The sequence below is a fragment of the Cupressus sempervirens genome, chromosome 1 (assembly GCF_028749045.1).
Source record: "Cupressus sempervirens isolate cs-2001-9-10 chromosome 1, ASM2874904v1, whole genome shotgun sequence".
Lineage (NCBI taxonomy): Eukaryota > Viridiplantae > Streptophyta > Pinopsida > Cupressales > Cupressaceae > Cupressus > Cupressus sempervirens.
Genome location: NC_143118.1, coordinates 131,836,430 through 131,859,141, shown reverse-complemented (window position 1 = coordinate 131,859,141; position 22,712 = coordinate 131,836,430). Strand labels below are relative to the sequence as shown.

The following is a 22,712-nucleotide window of genomic DNA, read 5'->3' as shown; positions in this document are numbered from 1 at the left end:
ATCACCTTCCATAGATTCTACTCTCTACATACAAATGATTGTGTCTCTTATGTACTTGGTAAATACAAGACCTAATATTTGCTATGTTGTTAATGCCTTAAGTCAGGTTATGTGTGAGCCAAAGGAGATTCACCTAGTTGCAGTCAAACACATTATGAGATACTTACAAGGCACTCTTAACCTTGGGCTCAACTATGAGAAAATTGACTTAGATTTACATGGATTCACAAACTCGAATTGAAGTGGAAGTGTTACGAATAGAAAATGTACTTCAGGATGTTGTTTCGGTCTAGAATCAGCAATGATATCGTGGATATGCAGAAAGCAATCTTTAGTAGCACAAAGTTCCACAGAAGCCGAATAGATTGCAGCAGCAATGGCCTCTTGGGAAGCAGTTTGGCTTAGAAAGTTACTTGTGGGATTATTTGGTCAAGCCATGAATCCTACAATTATTCATTGTGATAATCAGAGTTCCATCAAGGTTTCTGTGAATCCAGTTTTCCATGACAAGTCCAAGCATATTGAAATTTCTTACCCTTATGTTAAAGATATGGTAGTGAAGAATACTGTAAAATTAGAATACATTTGTACTGCAGATCAGACAGCATATATTCTCACCAAACCTCTCTCTCGAGTGAAGATAGATCACTTCAAGAAAAGACTTGGTATAGTTGAATTGTAATTCATTTGTATTCTTTCAATTATTAATAAAATAATTTTACTGTCAAGCTATTGACTGTTATGGGCTCCACCATTTGTATTCATTAATTTAGAGGTGACGATCTCTGAGATAATGAATACTTGTATAAAAGACATTATGAAAATGACGATCTCTTGAGTAAGGTGTTTAACAGTAGAGAACTTTTGTTAGATCTAGATGAGTTCAAGATCAATTCTGACATAGACATTTCTATGCCTATGAATCACAACTTGGATAAAGGAAGAATTTATTTTTCAGAGTTTATTTTGTGTTCCGATAGATCTTAACTCAGGATCATGTTGTGATATAGGATTGCCAGTACCTATGAGTCACAACCTGGATGAATGAAGAATTTAATAAATCTTCAGATCTTATCCTTTGTGTTGCATTCCATGCAATACTGTCATCACTAAGATAAGTGATAAGTCATATCACAAGATGGTTATATGACATAGTATCATGTGTTTCATGATACCACTTGCTTTGAAGATTCAGATAGATATAGAGTATCAGTTTATGCTTATTCATCGTAATTGATGATGCTAGGTATGTTATCTCTCAGTATGATTATCAAGTTAAGAGGGAGTGTTAACCTTCTAACTTTGATACTCATGCTAGTTTGACTGTGCAGACCACACGTTTTCTCTTTTCTATAGAATACCATTCTAAAAGGCTATTAATACATTACTCTTGGCTAAAACACGATCGAAGATCCTTGGCAAATGACCTTTTGTTAGGACTAACAATAACTATTTAGTTATGTTGGTTGGAGATGCCAATTTTTAGTAGGTATTGTGGGCCGACCTAGAGAGGGTCATGTCCCTTTAGGGGACATGCCCTTTGATTATGGTATATGAGATGGATGTAGTTGTAGTCATAGGACAAACAATTGAACACCAAGTCTACTCCTTTAAGCAACTCTGCCACAAACAAATACTTGCTATGATAAACATATTTTTCAAAAGGATAATTAATATTATCATTTCATTTCAAGGTCAGATGCATAAGAAGATCACAACAGAAAGAACATTAAGGTATTATCTCAGATCTAAAACTAAGAATTTGCAGAAACTTTACATGAGATTATTATACTTCTTTGATTGTTGCTTTTCTATATCCAACCCTTGCATTGGTTTCTTGATTATTTCATCTAGTTGGTTGTGCCCACACACAAGCACGTGCACGTGCATTTGACGGGATCTTGCGAGACCCGAACTCCTGAATATAGGCCGGTCGAGCGATTGTTCATTTGGGGTTGGGTTAGGAACTTGCATTACCTCTGGACACTCATTGTGATATGAGTATGGGTATGTAGGGTAGACGTGTGGAATGGCTTCTCTCATATACCCCAGTTGTTTTCCGACAAGGTAGTGTGAAGAAGTTTTAACAAGTGATAACTAAATTAATAAATGGGTAATAAAACTTAACTTGGATAAGTGAATGCATGTACGATGTCTCTAAAGGCATGGTGTGATGGTTTCCTTAGGGATTCGTTCCGCACCGGTGTGATGGTTTCCTAAGAGATTCGTTCCGCTCCTGATTTGTTAGAAATAGATAATACTGAGAGTGAGGGGTGAATCAGTGTTCTACAAACTTTTGCCCACAACTGAATATTGTTAATTACTTTAAAACTTGCATATAAAATTAAACCAACAGTATTGAATAGTAAATATAACCATGCACATAGATAACTCATAACACCATTATTTGTTTGCTAGGGAAACCTTGGCCAAGAGAAAACCCCGGTGGGGATGATACCCACTAGATGATTCACTAAACAATAGGATCCTATTAAAGATATTGACCCTATTAGGAGTCTATGAAGTACATATAGTGTCTCGAGTACCTATTAAGAGACTAGGTCTTGTTAGAAGCCTCAACCCTATTAGGAATTGGTAGAACAAATACAATGTACGCAAGAAGAGTCCACTGCCCTAACATGCAATAATACAATTCAATTCTTCACAAGAATAGATATACATACAATACTTGTTGTTTGTTGTACTGCGCACTTGCTCTAATCATACATCAGAATTCGGATCACATAAGGCTCACATATTACTTAACACTTGCTCTTCTATCATCGACAGCACACTCATCTTCGCAAGATAAGATCTTTACTTATACTTCGCATATTCACAAATTATGCTCAGTCGGCCTTCACGTGTTCACACGCTTGACATAATAATGTCCACAATCGGCTCATCATAACTTAGTAATTATTTCGTAACAAAAATAATTCCTAAGGCTGTACAATCTAATTCACTGCTATGCTTTGTTCTACACTGCTAAATACCCGCACTAGTATTTAAATCATAACTCACATCGTACTGTCTGTACATATCTGCACGCTAGCATACGTTATCATGATATTGTCATGAATTTGTCCTTAACTACGCAAGAGCTAACTCTCAACGAGTCGTCCGTACACTTTAACATTTGTTCACTATGCTGCTACAAATTGTCTAACACTTAGACAATTTTCTATATCTAAATGCATAAATGAAATGTTGAATGTATGTTGTCATAAATGACAACCATTAAGATATCTATCTAACCATATTGCCAACAAGATTTAGATTGGGCTTTCCAATTCCAAGCGACTTACACTCCACTATAGTCCCTACATAATTGACCCATAGAGCATCTGACCAAGACCTATTGTATTGCATTGTATCATGATCTTGGTTTTAGTCCTCTTTACTGTCTAGCGTGAGTGTTAGCCATGGATGTACGTTTTATGTGTGTTTGTGGTTGGATTTATCTCCATCAGCATGGTGGGAGTGGGCCTATGGGTTCCACGTGGTTGGAAGGCATAGTTACCTATACCACTACTAGGGACCATTGTACAAAGATGGTCTATTTCCAGTTTGAGGTCGATGTTGGATATTCACTTGGTACTTCAGTGTATCCGAAGTATGTTTCCTTGTGATTTATGTTTTTCTTTGGATGCATTTGATATCATGTTTAGATAATAGTAGTTGTTTCTTGATGCATTCCTTATTATGATGTTGTATCTTATCGTTTAGATGAGATTCCTTACCATTGCTTGGGTTAGTGTTGTTATTGATAGATTAGCATGATTGGGTGTACTTTGACCTTATGTTGTTATTGATAGTATTGGTAAGAATGATCTCATGATACAACTCCAACTATCTTGTTGGCAATTTGAGATTCATGCTCAAGGAATGGCTAGGGCCTTTGAGGTCTCATGATGCTATTATGGATGGGAGGAAACAAGCACGGTTATTGTTAGTTTGGTGGCTTCATTGGTTGTGTTTCCTTCTCATAATATTTGATTTATGCTCATGTATGTTCATTGCGATGTTGTTTGCCACACGATTACATTAGATGAGATGGATTAGATGTTAGAGTTATTTGGTCTCTTTTATGCTCTCAAGTGATTATTCCTTGATTTACATGGATACGGTACTCCCCAGTGTGGAGGTTTCTTTTTTTTATGCTTCCTCTTTACCTTTTTGGTTGTGTTGTCGGCTGTTTTCTCGCATGGGAAGGACAGTTTCTTGCGAGATAATGTACTTCCCGCGAGCATGTACTTCCTTGCACAGAGAAACAAAGCCTCGTGCAATGTGTGCACTTCCTCACGTGCACTTATGTACTTCCTCGCACAACATATGTACTTCCTCATCCACATCCTTATATTTCCTCATGTGCACTAATGCACTCTCTCGTGCATGGTAATGCATTCTCTCACGCACAGCAGCGCAAAGTCCCGCACGAGACTGGAGACCAGTGTTTCCTCATGCAAGACCCAATGAGCATTTTGACTTGGGCGAGGAAAGTTTGGAAATTGGTTTTGGACACCCTGTTGGGTTTCACACCTTCTAAGATAGGTTCCAGACCTCTCCAAGTTAAAATAATGATTCTAGGAAATTTCAGGGCTTCAGGATTTCAGACCTAGCCAAATTTCAGAATTTAGCATGGTGCCCAATAGATAAGTAGTTGTAACTTTGAGCCCTTGTCTTGTGCATGGCCGTTGTTGATCTCTGCTTGTAATATTTGATTATGTTATGGTTAGTTGGAAACGGACTTGTATGTTTAACCATGCTAGGAACTTGTTCTTGGACTTGAAAAGAACATCTCTCCTTGGTATATTCTCATTATTCGTGTGATGTTTGGTTCCTAAGTTATGGTTTGGTGCTTGGGGATCTTTGGAAGTGTTTGTTAGACTTCCACTAGTGTAGGTGAACATGTGAGTTTAGCCGTGTTCCCTATTCTTATCACTTTGATTAGATGTTTCATTCTTGTACTTGGCTACTGTATGTGGTTGTTAAGTAACTTATCTTTAAAAAAAAAATTATTCAGTGCATGTTTTATCCTTGTGTTCCAAGGATCTCCAAGCGGGGCATTACACATTTTTGAATGTATTAGGCAGAGCTGTTTTTATCATGCAATTTCTCTATTCCCAATTCATACGTACAAAAGTCATCTTCACGCATACCACATTTCTTTCTGTTGTAATTCTTTTTGGGTACCTAATTAATCTGCCTATGTTCTTGTGGCATTGGGCATGATATAATATGATATGATAGATTTTAATGACGTCCACGAGGCTAAAGTAGGCTAAAGTAGCATGATAGTAGAAGTCTACAGTTTTATTACTTCTTCATGATCAAAGACTGTAGTTTTTATTTTATTTTATTCCTTCTACATATATTATTCGATATCAATCAGATTTTAGTGTAAGTTAGGAATGAAACTAGGTTTTGGTTCTCATTTAATATCCAGGATGATTTCTGTGTGGCTGGTAATTATGATCTGTAGATAGATATAATGTAAGTTGATTTTAGTGTCTTCTGTGGTTTTATTATAGTCTGTGTTGGATTTGGGTGGGAAGAATTTATTAAGATCATTTCAGATCTTTCCTTCTTTTGGGCTTGTCAAAGTATTTCAGTTTCTGTATTGAAAATTGTGCATAATAGAAAAAGATTCATGTTAACATTTGGTTGAGTCCTAGTGCTTTTCTAGTAGGAGGCTAACTGGAACTCTGAGCAGGGTGGAAGACTGGGATCCAGGATCATCCATATTGACTATATGCTTTCATTGAGGATCTACATCAAATAATGCAGCAGAAAATAAAGTGGGGGAGTGCTCCTTATAACTCTCTTTGAGCATTATTGTGTGACACTGATTGTTTTCTGTGGCCACTTTGTTTTGTTGCTGGCTATACCATTATAAGAAACAATATTTTGCCTTCTTAGGGTGTAGGAAAAGGGAAAAAAGACTCATAAATTGGACAAATTCTTAGCAGTTAGAAGTCGGAATTCTCTTAGGTTAATTATGCTAGCCAGTATTTTGGTGTGTTTTAACAAGTATTGCTTTTTTTATCTGTTTTAACCTTAATCTTCAGTAATGTTGTTGATTATTACATGACATATCCTTTGGTCAGCTCTGGTGGCTTTTACTTTGCATACAAGACAAGCAGATTGCAGTAGTGAGCGAGTTAAGTAAAAGTATTCGGGACTGAAAGAAGCACATAAATTTGGGGTGATTGAAGGTGAAAGTAATTCAAGCCTGTTTGCCAATGATGGCTCCTCCTTAGAATGGTTACAGCAACAGCAACAGCAGAAAGAGAAAGATCAGGCGTTTTCGTAATCTACTAAAACAGTTGGTGCTAAAGTGGCAATTTGATTCGTGTGCTTGTTTGGATTTGTTTTCCAGTTGCAAGGCCAATAAGTAAGCTCTTGGACTTGTTGTTAGGCGAAGGACATGTTGCTCTGCATTGAAACAAGTCTATGTGAAAGAGATAAGTATCCTATGATTATATCTTGAATATTGAATTTATGTTACAGGAATCAGAATAGTGTTTTCTTTGAGCATTAATCTCTATATATCTCTTAATGATAGCTTGATTTTATGAAAAAAATATTTCTCTCTATGTTGTAAGATGCAACAATGAAATGATGAGATATTCATGAACATGACAATGTTGCATATGGTCATGGGTCTGAATTGATGATACAAAAAATTCAGAGGAAGTATATTCAGCTTCATAGGGAAATTACATGACAGAGGGAGATGTCTAACACTTTGCAAGCTCATTTGACAATAAAACAATTGGAATCAGCTATATCTTGTTTTGTTGATCAAAGTTGTCTCTGCTAAGAGGGAGTCTCCATTGAGAGAGAATCTAAACCATTCTTACAAATATTGTTAATGAGTTCTTCTATGTGAGACAAGTTTGAGGAGCAATCTCTTGTTAATGAGTTTTTCTATGTGAGAGAAGTTCAAGGTGAAATCCCTTGGACCACCCTCTACTAGTTGGCATGGTGGAAATGCATTCTTCTCTAGGAGAAGTCTAAAGTGAAAGCCCTCGCTCCACCCTTGGTGAATAGGTATAGTAGACAACCCTCTACAAGTAGGCATGGTGGAAATGCATTCTTCTCTGGGAGAATTCTTGTTGTCGGTAAATTCTATATTTTAGCCGACAGGTAGAATTGTATCCGAAAGGGTACGTAACGGTTGAGTCACCCCTTCAGGAAAGTATATGTACATTGATAAGTAGGAGATGATTTCCACAGCTAGTCAAATTGTGATGTGAATATCAGGATTTAACTGTGTGATTCTTGAGTCAAACTCGATGAGCTACTCATGAAACATGGGTCATCGAGTTTGACTCAAAAATCACACAGTTAAATCCTGATATTCACATCACTATATGTACATTGTCCGTAGGGACTATTGGGAGATCATAATTATCATTGTAAGCATTGTACTTGGAATGCATATTGCATATATGGATAATGTATTTGTTATGTGTTATATCTTATACATGCGATAAGTATTTGTTTACCCTGTACGGTAAACATTTGGCATCGTTACCGAGGACCGAACCCGGGTCACCCACATGACAAGCAGGAATACTCACCACCACCAACATGACCAGCACCACAACCAGCAACACGGCCAACAATATTAGCACCATTAGGGAGTATCAAGCCTTCAACAGCAGTACCAGTAGCCAATACCTAATACAATTGTATCGAAGGTAACCATGGGGGTTACCTGAAGGAGTTGGCAAAGAGGGCTTGCCAGCCGTACCAAAGGCAAGGGCTGATATATTTATTCCAAATGAGGAGATGGAACTCAGGAGGGAGTAATGGAGATACCAAACAAACAAGGGTTTGAGGACGTCGAGTGTCCACTTGGATGTGGTAGGTTCGGACACAGTAGTTACGGTCCATTTAGCATTGCTAGCACTGCCAAAGGAGCCCAACCGAGAGAGTAGTGTTCAGAGGTTGAGCTTGTACTTGAGTACGAGATTTAACCGTATGCCAGCACCACGAGCAACAAGCATTCTCACACCAGCGCAAGAGGTAGCTTTAGAAAGAGATCCTCTACAGACACAGGTGGAGGAGAGTCACCTAACACACACCTATGAGGTACCAACTAGCATCGTTGAGCGGATGGTAGAAGTAATGGAGACAACCATGGGTGCTCAGCAGCAGCGTCAAGAACAACGACGAGAGAGGTTATGGAGACATTCTTCACTGATGTAGCAACTCTAGCTACTCGAGCTCACCAAGTGCTGGCCTCTGCAAAAATACAAGCCTAGGACTCAGTGGTGAAGGAGTCGGAGAAAATCATATCTATCATGCGAGGGGGATGTCTAGTGGCCTTTACAGTTTATTTTGAGGAGTGTGGATGGCCAAGTGTAGAGACTACCAAAATGCATGAGGATTGGGCCTCTATGAGAGAGACACGTATGGAGACCCGCATAGAGGCTCTGACTCAAGAGATAGTCAAGATACACAGCGATGCCTATTATACACTTTGGAGGAGCTAAGTGAACCAAGCAGCCATAGAGAGGGCTCAAGCGGAGTCAGCTACCAGGGTAGCAACAATGAAAGCAAAACTAGATGAAGAGAGTGCAACCTGGGAATCTGAACGGGCAGCACTTTTGGCCCAACAGAGTTTGCTGCCACAAGTGGCAGCAGAGAAAGAGAACGTGGCAGCGGAGAAGGAGAGGGGGCTTGGAAAGATTGTTGAAATGATGTAGTCAGCCTTGGAGCTTGAGATGGAGGCTAAAGCAAATTTGAAAGTACAAACAAGGCAAGTGTATCAACTTCGACCAGAGTTGGATGAGCTTAGAGCACAGACGTCTACTACACCAAAGGCACTTCCCTCTTCTTAATTGTTTAAGTCTTGATGTAATTAGTTGTTTTGGTTTTTGTTGTAAGAGTTGTCTCTATTTGTTGTCCGGAGACGACTTTACTTTTGGGGGGATGATGTTGTCGGTAAATTCTATATTGTAGCCGACGGGTAGAATTGTATCTGAAAGGACGCGTGATGGTTGAGTCACCCCTTCAGGAAAGTATACATACATCGCCCCTAGGGACTATTGGGAGATCATAATTATCATTGTAAGCATTGTACTTGGAGTGCATATTGCGTATATGAATAAAGTATCTCTTTTGTGTTATATCTTACTGTACTACATGCGATAAGTATCCATTTACCCTATACAATAAATAAGTCCGAGGTGAAAGCTCTCATTCCACCCTCCACAAGTAGGTATGGTAGACCATCCTCTGCGAATAAGCATGGTGGAAGTCGTGTGTAACTCCATGACTTTAATTTTATGTGCTAATGAAGTAACTTTAGGAAATTATGTTATGATGAGATTACATGTTTTATGTGATGAGAACTTATCATGACATCTTTGGTTGCAGCTTTATGTGTCTGCCATACTAAAGATCTGTCTTTCTAAGAGGGAATGTTCAAGATTGTAGGTGCGATAGAGATCTTAATCTCTAATTTTATGTAATAAAAATAAGACCTTTGTGGTCATCTTCAGTTAAAGAAGATATTTATGATAATATCTGAGATAATATTATATGTAGTCATGTTTCATGCGAAGAGGCATGCATTTGGAAATTTGAAGAGATTGCTTTGTAGATGTGTTGTATCAAGTAAAAGCATTGCACTTGAACATTTTATCATTAATAAAAGTGATATTTTCCAAGGATAATCTCCTGTCTTCTTGTGCTTCTTCATTCTACTTTTCTTATTGCTGTTTATCATTATTTTCTGAACAATTTTAACATTTCTAAAGTGTCATTTGAATTTTTAAATTTTAGTGTTTGCGATTGTTTCTCTCATCAAATTCTTATGTCCTTCGTCATCAACTTGTTTGTTCTATATGACAATTTCATATGATTGAGGTTGTACCAAATTGCAAGTCTTGACGATTTCAGCATTTTATCAGCAACTTAATCACAACTATTGTTTCCATTATCCAGAATTCGATTAGAATGCTTCCCTTGTAGAACTGATCCTCTATTCTATCGCGAGCTTATCATTTGAAAATGGTTTCATTATCATAATTCTTTGTTTTTTGTTATAATTTTGTGAGACTCATTGGCTTTTATCAAATTGTTCTCAACTTGGATTGGAAAGACACAGAGATGGTAGATACTGGGTAAAAAAATAACTTCTACAATTAATAAGAGTTTCTAAATCAAAAAGGTTTATAAATACAGTAGAGGTATGTGCACATTGTACACATGTATGGTAAACAACTTGAGGGGTCCGGTATGTGCTGGGTGCATCCATTAGAGAAAGACATAAAATCATTAATGTATAAATATCTGCAAGCTTAAAAACAGGAATTTCATTCAGTATACCATAAATATTACACATTTGAAATACAATATATTATTTTGATATATTTTTATTTTATACAATAGCCCTTTATGCTTTACTTTGATTTCTGCCATTGAATATTTAAAATTTTATATATAGATAAACTAGATTGGTAAATATTTGATTATCATAATAAATGCAATGTTATATAAGAATTCTATACATTCACTTGAGATTAGTGATGTAGATGAAATTTGGTTGGTTATTTTTCATGGCATTCTCATACAGCTCCAGTCTAAACAGATGATCCCTTGTAATGTAACTTCATTTACCAACATTCAGGATAGGATACTCTAAAAACCTGTACAATTGGCTAAACCTGATAAGAAGTAATCAAAGACGGGATTAAGAATTTAGTTTTGAAAATATCTTCAGAAAGTCCCCATTCATGACTGCCAACTGATGATTTGCATAAAAACACTGATATAAACCTCTAAAACCCAAAGGGGTATCATCAGATAGATTTCCATTATTTACTTACCATCCAAATAAATTCATGTTTTATGTTATAGAGTAGGATTGTTATTGTGGATTTTAAATTGTAATGCTATGAGAATGAAGCTAGATTTGGTTATTTAAACTTTACTACACCAAAAATAGAGGTAGTTAAATTAGATAAGGAATTCAAAACTCATTACAGTGAGGTCAAACTAAATGATCAGAACATTCTACATGTTTTAATGTTGATCATCATTTATTCTCCAAAAGTGAAAACAGGGTTTAGAAAATGGCAATAACAACAAACTTACAATGTTGATCACGTGTCCAAATAATGGTTCCCAATACAAAAATTTAAAACAGCTAAGCTAACCTTGATCTTAGGTTGTCCATTAACCATCATCAAATCATACACCAGGTATCGTCTCTGTTGCTCGCCTGTTTCAGGAACAGTGTCAATTATCATTTCCCCATCAAGTAATGTTAAGTGATGACATTCAGAAGAACCCTGTAAAATGTATGTCAAATATAAATGTGTCAACAAATGCTCTATACACTGTATGAAACCAGATGTAGCAACATGTAAAGGGTTTGTCAGAAAATCACCGGTTGTGCTCCCCTGAGAGGGAAACGGAGCTGAACCCTACGAAAATTGAACTTCCTATCAATCAGGTAACATCCTTCACGTGTAATAAGCATCATATAACGAGTTCCATCAGCCTTCCAAGTGGCATAATAATAACGCTGCCTTAAGAGCTGTATGTGTGCTCTGAAAAAAATAAAAACACAAATAATAAATTTAAAAAACAATAGACATTACAAATGCTAAAGACACAAGTCATTTGCAATTTCAATTTATGAAATGTGAACATTATAATTATCTTTTGTATTCAATTGATCAAGTACCATGTTTTATCAAATTTACATCATTACTTGTGTCCTATACACTAACAAAGTATATAGTCTGCACACTGCAAAAAGACTGGTTATTGCACAGCCTCTGGTATCTCATTCTCTTTCTCAGACAATTGTGAAAACCAACTAGAAAAAATTAAAACCTACTTTAAGTAAGCATGCCCCCAGTCCTGGAATTGTACAAACCCTGGGTAGTGTCACTGCGCATTCATATGATGCAACTTACACCACTTCACAATTTTTTTCCAAACATCAAGTGTCGTCTTTACATAGGTAGTGGCCAAAATATAGATTCAGACCATAAGTATCACTGAAATACTGCTATGAAAGTGCAAAGAACCACAAAATCCCTAAAATTAAGTCTTTCCAGTAGATCATGGTACAGCAGCTTGTGATTGGCAACCCATATTCAATTACTTATAGATGATTGAAATCTTTTCCACACATGCATTCAAGGTACACGTATCCAACTAATCCAGGATTGGGTGAAGATACCTTATACGAATTGAATCTAGAATTTGAATATTAGAGTTTGAAATATATCGACTATCCATGGAACCACAGTATTCATACATTATGCACGATAATGCCAATTTGAATCTTTACATGAGGAGGCAATGTTAGGATAAAATAGAAACAAAAAAATCTGTTCAGAATCATTTCAGACAAATTGATTCTGATGGCAATCCAAGTACAATCTGAGGAACTCTCCAAAATAAAAGGGGAATGTGTCATCTAAGAGTGATCTGCCAAAGAGTCCTATACCATGGGAAATATAACAATGCTATCAGTATTATGTATTCTATACTATGTGCATAATACCTGAGAAATGAAATATGGCAATAGCATGAGTAACATAAAATCACACTACACCATATTTCATACAAATAGACTCAACATGGTTGGTTAAGTCTCCAACCATCATCAATTGACAACAAAACTGACACCCCTTCAAAACAATGTTTTATTAACTAACAAAAGTCTTATTTAACTATTCATGGCATAATTGCCAACTACATCATACCCCCAATAAAAGAAAAGTCATTTTCTAGATGACAGATATACATCAACTAATATCCAAGAAGACCAATGACAACGATGTAGATAATGACTTGCACTACACAAACTCAAAGTTGTAGTGTGCTTCAGAAGTAAAGAGGAGATTCAGGTGCAACGGCCCCAACAGAATCAAGGGACAGCACCTTAGTTACCGATTCGAATTCGGGTACGTGAATCGTATCTGTGGATTCGTAAAAAATAAATAAATTTCCAATTAAGATTCATGGAGGATCCGTGTGTGTGTGTGTGTGTGTGTGTATATATGCATTATATATACTAAAAATGAGAAACATATACATAATTCTAAAACTAAATCATTTCGAAGTATGAGTATATGATTCTAAATCATTTCATAGTATAAATCTATAGATCAAATCCATTATAATTATAAGAAAATAATCGAAATTTTTTTTTGGAAGAATCCAAACAACTCCAACCACGCATCCGAATCCGGATCCGGCCTCTAGAGCACAAATCTGGTAACTAAGGACAGCACCCCTTGCCCTTGCAAGGGTCTTGGGGCAATGTTGCCAACAAGGTTGAGAGGCAGCACCTATGGTGGGGTTTGGAGACAACACCACATGTGCGCTACCAATTGGGGTATAGGGCGAGGTTGAGGGGCAGCAGCCCACTGCCAAGACCAAATTAGCACCTTCAAAACCACATAGAACTCCATCGCACACATCATTTTCTTGATAATTTCCATTGCCATCTCTCCTTTCCCAACTTCCATCTGAGTAACAACTACATCTCCCTTTTATGTTCCATCATCCTTCTGCTTCATACAACTCACATCCATGCTATCTTATCCTACTTCCTAATGCTATGGTTTGTATTGCGGTTGGCTTCCCTAGTAGCATTCACCACACTCACACCTCTACTTTTGCTCGTACAATATATGTTCTTCCCTCTATCCATGTATGCGAGTGTCATCCTACCTCCTGCCACTCGCATGGCATGTACAGCGAGTGTCAAGACCAAATCAGCACCTTCAAAACCACACAGAACTCCATGGCGTTCATAATACGCTTGATATTTTCCAATGCCATCTCTCTTCTGCCAACTTCCATCCGACTACCAAGTGTCATCTCCCTTGTATGTCCTGTCATCTTTTTGTTCCAAACAATTCTCATCCATACTGCCTTAACCTGCTTCCCAATGCTACAGTTTGCATTTTTCTTTGCTTCCCTAGTAGCATTCACCACATTCATACCTCTACTTCTACCAGTACAGTATATGTTCTTCCCTTCATTTGCATACATGAGTGTCATCCTACCTCATGCCACTCGCACGACATGCACAGTGAGTGTTATCCCACCTCCTACCACTTGCACAGTGTGTACGGAAGGTTGGCTAACTATGATGCTTGTATTGTCCTTACAACTTCCCCTCCACCTTCTCACGCCCCACTTCTCGCATGCACATGACACCTTGTGTTTCTATGCCACGAAGGTGAATGTTGTCATGTACCCATATGAGTTTATAGAAATGTTGAAAATGTTGTCTTATACCTATACGAATAGATCTCAGCAGCCTTCTATTATTTGTTGTACGACTGGATGTACTCCTACACCTTGTACAATGCATACAAATAGCACCTAAAATAAGTGTTTTGTTCGTATAACTCGTTGTGCACCTGAATATTCCCTTGTCACCATACAACTTATATGACTTCCCTTAGTTAAATCTTACAACCCTTTGTTGCTCCTAGCACCACTTCCACTCACACTAGGCGAAGCATTATACAGTGTTTGTCCTTGCAGAGGTGGAGTTCCTTGGGTAAAGGGCACTTGTGTGATCCATACTTTCAGGTTGTACAAGCACTCCTTAATGGAGTGTCTTTATACTTGGCAAATGTCATAGAATAGTTTCTTGGGAGAGTTTGCCTTGGTGTGCCCTTTGTTCTTACACTCAGTACACCATAGTTCCTTTCTTTTGCCTTCCTGGGTAGTGTCCTCCTCTTCTTACATTTCCTTCATCATCGTCAACATATCCTTCCAAAGGGCTTGAATTGTACGAGACTCTCCTTTGCTCTCGCCATATGTACTCTCATTGTCATTAGTTTGTTTCTTTCCTTTCGATGTCATGTTTTCACTTTCAATGTTCATTTCCTGAATTTGGGCCTCTGCGTTGGAGGATGGTGGTACCACCTTCATTTTCTTTTGGAGGGAGGAAGGGGTTTAACTCTTCAATGAACCACCTTTTCTTCAAGTCATTTGTTGGTTGGTTGTCTAACTATTACATCCCAAATTTGGCTCCATTTGAAATGTTCATATAACCGCTGAGGCTTCATTTGAAGTCTATTGACAGGTAAAATTAGTTACAATCATGTGAAATGGTAAGATGGTAATCGTTATAATTTCATATGAAGATTGGCATGCTAGCTAACCATTATGATGATATTTTAATGTTATTTTGGAAAGTTGGTTATTCATTATGAATTCATGGGAAATGAAAAGGCAATTAGCCGTTATGATTGTTTATGATTAATAACTTGTTATGGTTTTTATTATTATATTGAGGAATATGATTTAATTGTGGAGAATTTCTTTGTAGGGAACACATCAAAGGGGTGGAAGCATTGTAAGAATAGAATTGGGCATAGGGGCACCACCATCAATAGGAAAATAGGTATGAAACTTGAATCACCATAGCTAAGGGTAAACGACTAGTCAAGCAAGAGAGTATGTTGGGCAATACCATGAGCTACTTGGTCAATTTTTATAACAAGAAAAATATTAAACATTTAATATCATGATAATAACTATTACCTCTCTACTGTTTTCAGACACCAACAATCTTATCATAAGAATTAAGATATATATATATATATATATATATATATATATATATATATATATATATATATATATATATATATATATATATATATATATATATATATATATATATATATATATGAGACACTGGCAATCTTATCATAAGAATTAGGATATATATATAAATGTATCAGGCCAACATGATACTAGGATGATATCTATAAATCATACTTATTAATATCTATATATACGTGTGCATATACAAGGAGGATATGATGTAGAAATAAACCATAATTCTTTGAACTGCATGTATATAGATATACGTATATTTATAGGTGCAACTTTAGATATAATAAATAGCATGATGGAATCATTTAAAACTAATATATATAATATGTATATATAAATGTTTTTCAATGGAGCTTTTTAATAAATCTAACTTGTATCTCTCCATGCGAGGCAACCATGTAGAACCACCTTTTCTTTTAAATTCGGTGACCTTGTAACTGATGGTCTTGGAAAGAAACTACCACCTTGAGTCGCGGCTCACTTGAGCCTAAGGATGATCATAAACATTCCATATCTTCCTTCAAACGGTATTCTTTTCCTCTTACCCTGAGCATAATACATCTTGGTTCAAATGCAAGTCTTCCCACATCATTTTCACATTCCATTCAGAGCAAGAGTCGGCGCTAAGCCATACAGTGGAGGCATCATTCAAATCCCACAAAGGCTTTCGTTCAGGTTATGTTCAATATTTACATACCCATTCTTTATGAATTTGAAACAATGCAACAAATTTTAAGTTTGGTGTCTATGCAATCGAATTATTATGATTCTAAATCGATGCAACAGTTTTTAAATGAATTATCTATGCATTCGACCTTTATGATTTATGCATCGATTGTATGATCAATGTCTATGTGCTTGGCTCAGGTTCTTGTTGACCTTTCTATTCAAGATCACTGAAAATTGTTAATTTCAAAAGGGGGCCAACATACAGAATGAGAAATTATCACTAAGATCAAAGTTCATTCCTCTTTGTGTTTACATTTATAATCTTGTCTTTTACTTTACCATGTGTGGTATTGAAATATAAGATCGGCATGTTGCCAGAATTGAATTACATCTTTACACAAGTTTGTTACTCACAATGTACCCGCCAATGGATAGGAATCCATGAATATCCAAGATGATCTATAGCAAAATGAGAAATCACTCTCTCCAAGGACTCACCCTGGCAAGAATAACCAATGAAAGGGGGTGAAGAGGAAAGGAAATCCTTGAAAAGGAAAGAACAAAAATTAGAGCTTCATATATGAATTCATGATAAGTTTTATAATAAATTCCAACAAAATATCCAAGTTAGCTCATGATTGTCCAAGTATACTCAATTGTCAAGTCGAGTGGTGGAATTAAGTACCAGGAATGCTCAGTGGCTGGACAAGGCGTTTCATGTCTATTTCTGGGTAGGAAGGGCCTTTCTCAATAGAGATTGTGTATGGATAAGTTAAGGTCCGTGGTTGGGAGGTTAAGCCCCTGACAATGTTTCCCCTCTCCACAAGATGCCAAGACATGCACCAGATAGGTAAGTTATGCATTCAAACATTTGTTGGTAACAGGTATTTTACTCTTATGATGTTTATACGAGTAGAAGATATGATGGATTCATTTATATCATTGATTCAATTATTCCTCTAATGAAAGCAACTTTTCTCGTCAATGTAATTGATAACCAGTTAAATCGATTGATCTTCCAACTGAACATGGAATATATCTATATGCAAGAGATAGGTTTATCTAATGGATTGTTATTTCTATCTTTCATTTATGTGAACAATGAATATGAGTGTACCTTCTAACTGTATGTTATTGCCATAGCTAGCAATAGAAAGAAAATGGATGATACAATGGTATTTGATGCCCTAAATGATACAGTGGTATTTTGATGCCCTAAATGATATAGAGGTATTTGATGGTATTTGTCATTTCGATAAAATGGTATAGCTATTTGTTCTTTGATGGTATTTGTCATTTCGATAAAATGGTATAGCTATTTGTTCCTAGGCAGTATATATAGACTAACTTAGGTTTTGTAGAAGCATCCCTAGACAGATTTCGGATTTGAATACTACAGTATGTAAATTTTAAATTCCTTATTAAATTCATTAATGATGTCTTCAATTGTTAGTTATGAATTTTCTGTTTGACTAATTGTAACCATTAATCTCATTCGCACAAGCATTAATATTATAACTATCTTCCTATGAATATGAAATATTAATTGTATTTCTTTGATATTACAAGTTATTAGTTAAGACCCGAAAAAAGTGGATGTTACACTAACTCATTGTTCAATCTTAAAATGGAAGCACTTCATTTTGAGATCTTTTAGCCCTTCTTAGTGTGGTTTTGGTCTCTCTCTTCTTCTAAACTTGCTCAATTTTCTAAGTCATCTCTCATTTCTATGCAGGGTAATATCTTACAGTGCTTTCATTAATTCTCGAATATTTCTACACCTTCCCAAGACCTTGAGGGTGTCCCAGGTATAGATCGACATGGTCGACCTATGCCAGTATAGATCAAATAGGTTGACCTATACCTAGAGGGATTTCGATCTCAAGGCCCAAGATGTCTTGGGTGTTTCAATTTTTTTCGTCCCTTAGTCAGCCTACTTATTTTCCACCCCCAAAAATTAGTATATAAGGAGGCTCGGGCATTCCATTTTCATCCAGCCACCCCCATGATCAAGCATACACACGTACATGAGACATCAAGCAAGCATTTTCAAGCATCTACATCAAGCAGTCCTCAATTATTCATCAAAGATCTAGCATTTCATTCTTGTATCAGGCTTCTTTCTTCAAGGTGATAGTGGAGTTGTCCTTCATATTTTCATCTAAGGTATATCACAAACATTCCCCATTCATGAGGTTTTTGTTAAGGTTGTAGCTTAAATCAAATTAAATCAATCTAAGATACATTATTTTTATTAGTAAATCATCATTTCCTATATATACTTATCCACGTTAAATAATATATATTATTGTAAATAATATATATAGATTATAGTACATTATATATATATATATATATATATATATATATATATATATATATTAATATATATATATATATATATATATATATATATATATATATTAATATATATATATATATATATATATATTGTTTTACATATTATTATTTATGTTAATATAATATTACTAAATGATGATTATACCATAGAGACATGTCTCTTCATGAGGCATGCCTCCTCTCATATTTATGAGATACAAATCTGCATTTGGAATACATCAATTATGTTACATCCCAAATTTTGACCTAATTTAAATTTATTTATAGCCATTGGATTAAATGGATTTTCTTTCATAATCATGTGAAGAGAGTGGTTAAATATATCCGTTGTATTCATTGTGATAATTGTTTAATGATGATGGTCGTTATCCATTGTTTGTCATGTGATGATTAGCAGTTGCTTGATTTCGGAATTATGGTTAATAATTAAATTCCTTATATTCCTTATCTAAATTAAATGTTATTATGGAATTATCATGGAGCTTGTTATTATCGTGGAAATGTTGCACAGGTGATTGTAGGAGAAGATGAAGGGGAGAAGCATTGCTAAACGAGATCAACGGAATGGCATACTAGTTTAGTCCATTTATCGGGTTGACAGGTATGACCTTTAATTCTCTTGGTAAGGACCTAGCGACCTAAACATCAAAACACAATCGATGGACCCACGTGAGATATTAAATAAACATTTATAACATATTATTTTAATTAAAAATAATACGTACCTCAAATGGTTTTGATTGACTTTTCCGCCACATCATTATAACGTATATTTATGTACGTGCACATAGATATAGGAATAAAGGTGACACCATAATATTATTTTTATAAAATAAATAATATGATGCCACCTCATAAGTACATCTATGTGCAAGTAGATAAATATATTATAAATATCCTTGATTTATAACTTTCAAATCTTTTTCCATATTTATTCAAATTCTTGCTAGTAATCGATAAGCACATTTGGCATATTGGTGTTCAAGAAGCCGAGTTCTTTCTTTTAAGTTGCGGCTTCTTGGAAGCAAAAAGGTTTTCGAATACTCCCTTGTATTATGAAGTTGTGAGAGACCATGAGCAGCAATATATCACCCAATATCCCTGCAATACAACACCCGATATCTTTGCAATATAACACCCGATATCTCTGCGATACAACACCCGATATCTCTACAATATAACACCCAATAACTCTACATTTTTCCTTGCAACGATTTGCCATTTCATTAATATTTTTGCTGAAGACGTCATTGATAATCACATAGAGATTTGCGCCTAAAGTAAATTCCGCAAAGGAACTAACTATTAGCGTCCAACCAAGGCTCCAATACTTCTAAACTTACCAGGTTATGTGGTTGACTTACTACATCTAGTCGATTTATAATATTTTTTTTTTATCAGATACCCTATAACTCTCTACATTTTTCCTTGCAATGATTTTTTATTTCATTAATATTTTTGCTTAAGACGTCATTGATAATCACACAAAGATTTGCACCTAAAGTAAATTCCATGAAGCAACTGACTATTAGCGTCCAGCCAAGGCTCCAATACTTTTGCACTTACCAAGTTATGTGGTTGACTTACCACATCCAGTCGATTTATAATATATTCTTTTTATCAGATACCTTTGCATTGTATTTACAGCAATAAGCTATAGATTCCAGAAATACCGTACAACATCCTTGTTTGATATCATCAGATAGTTCCTCCTTAAGTCAGAACTTCTCATGATAGGTCAATACCAATTATTCATGATATGCTTTCACATCTTTATTTTACTGTTGAATGTCATGGTATTTATTTTGCAAAGATTATCTTTCTCAAGTCACAAATATGTGATATGTTGAAAACATGTAATATTCTTATATCAAGTTGAGTATCAAAAGATAGAGCCAATTGCTCTGAGATTCGAACACCTAGGACTCACCGATTGTATAGCCATAGAAAAGGTGAAGAGGTGAGATGGGAATCTACAATAACATGGAAATAAAAGTCAGACATGACATACCAATTCTAAATTATTTTCATTTAATAGCTCATGCATGTTCAAACTTATTGTTCCCCTGTTGTCAAGTCAAGCGGTGGTGATCGGGTCATTGAACCCATTAGAGGACCTTGGCCAAGGTCGTTAAAGGCATATTTGCCATCTATGATCACTTGATGTCAGTAGTGCTAATTATTCAGACATGTTCGTAGATAATTGTATGGACATTCTAAACACCGGAATGCTCATGTGGCTGGACTAAAAGTATCCCAAGCCTGATCCCAAGGTAGGGAGGGCCTTTCTATTCAATAGATTGTGTGGGGATGAATATGGTTCGAGGTTGGGAGGTTAAGCCTAAATGAATGCTTCTCCTCTTACCGAAAGTCGAGGCTTGCACAAGGAATTAAAGACTCACCAAATACTTCTCATATGTTCCTCTATCTATTTCATGTTATGCATTTACTTTACTTGTATGCACGGAAAGATAGCAAATTGTTATTTCAGTAAATCAATATTATAGTTATTCAGTTGATCATTGTTACAGTTATTTCAGCTGATCGTTATTTCAGTTAATCAATATTATAGTTATTTCATTTGATCATTGTTACAGTTATTTCGGTTAATCATTGTTACAGTTATTTCAGTTGAACGTTATTGAAGTTATTTCAGGTTGGTTTTGTTATCTTAATGAATCATTGGTAGTTAAAATCAGTTAACGTCTCATGAAAAATAATTCAATATATTTTGTTTCAATAATTAGTTGAGGAAAACTCTTTCTAGATCACTTTTTATTTTGTTATGAAAATCCGTTTGTTACAAATTACAATGGCAATGTTAGTACATTGCAGAAAAACGATCCATGTTACTCAACATGGTATCAAAGCCAATTTGCAAATGTATCAAAGGAATGAGTAAGATGCAATAGGAAAATTGTATCTTCATTAATGACATGAATGGCTTTGAAGCTACATAACCTCTTCAACATGTTAAATAGAGCAAATGGATAAGCGAATAAAAAAGATCTATACAGTTAACAATAAACAAAGTGTTTGATGAAAATGGAATTCGTACCAAGTTTGCCATATGATTTAGTGTTAGGTCATGCTTGATAAGATTTTCATACAAGATGCACATAAATCTAAGAGTTGTCTCCAAGAACTAGAACGCTATGTTGAGAAGCCGCATTTTCTATACTCAACGCCACTGCCATAATGTGTGTGAGGAGGGAATAGCTTCTATTCTCTAATATACTCAAATAACGATAAAGGAAGAAATAAGTGCTCCACTCTACCTTAAATTGGACTTGATCAGCTGCGTCAAGATGGCTCTTGTGAATAAATCTACGATCCTCACACAAAAGTATGGGAAAGAATAGTCATGTACACACGATTTATCTATCTTGGACAATGAGGCAAAGATGATTACAATATGCAACTAATAAATTGTCGGCGATAAGTTTATGTCACTAGTCTAGTCCCCCGATGCTTTCACCGCCGCTGATATGAAGCCCAGGAGTGAGTGTTATGGTTTAGTCCAATAGATGCTTTCCCTAACTAAAAGGGAGTGTTAAGGTTGTAGCTTCAATCGGATTGATTTGATCTGAGATACATTATTGTTATTGGTAAATCATCATTTCCTATATATACTTATTCATGTTAAATAATATATATTATTCTATATAATATATATATATATATATATATATTATAGTACATAATATATATATATATATATTGTTATACATATTATTATTTATGCTAATATAATATTATTAAATTATGATTATTTCATTTTGTCATTTAATCAATTGGTTCAATTTCCTTTCACATTGCATTGCTAAGGTTGATAAATATTGCATGAAAGAGGACTAGCTTGCATACTTCCTTGGTATAATTTGGGTTTAATACTGGCATCCCTTCATCCTATTGGGGTTTTGCTAATCTAACTTAAGTTATATTGAGAGTTATGTTTGAAAGCCCCTCTTTCTCTTGTATTTGGATGTTTGGGAATGAATTCTTTCAACCTGTGATAGTAGGATCATATGGTCTTATTCTTCCCTTACATTGTG

The 22,712-nt window shown here is 35.6% G+C and overlaps 1 protein-coding gene across 1 annotated transcript in view; it reads right to left on the bottom strand.

Moving 5' to 3' along the window:
• LOC149576517 (uncharacterized) overlaps positions 1-22,712 on the bottom strand; it is a 115,644-nt gene that overhangs the window by 17,884 nt on the left and 75,048 nt on the right. Inside the window, exons 10-11 of the mRNA XM_089817600.1 lie at positions 11,411-11,573; positions 11,178-11,312 (exon numbers count right to left, since the gene is read on the bottom strand). Of these exons, the coding sequence (XP_089673726.1) occupies positions 11,178-11,312; positions 11,411-11,573 (298 nt within the window). The remainder of the gene's footprint in view (positions 1-11,177; positions 11,313-11,410; positions 11,574-22,712) is intronic.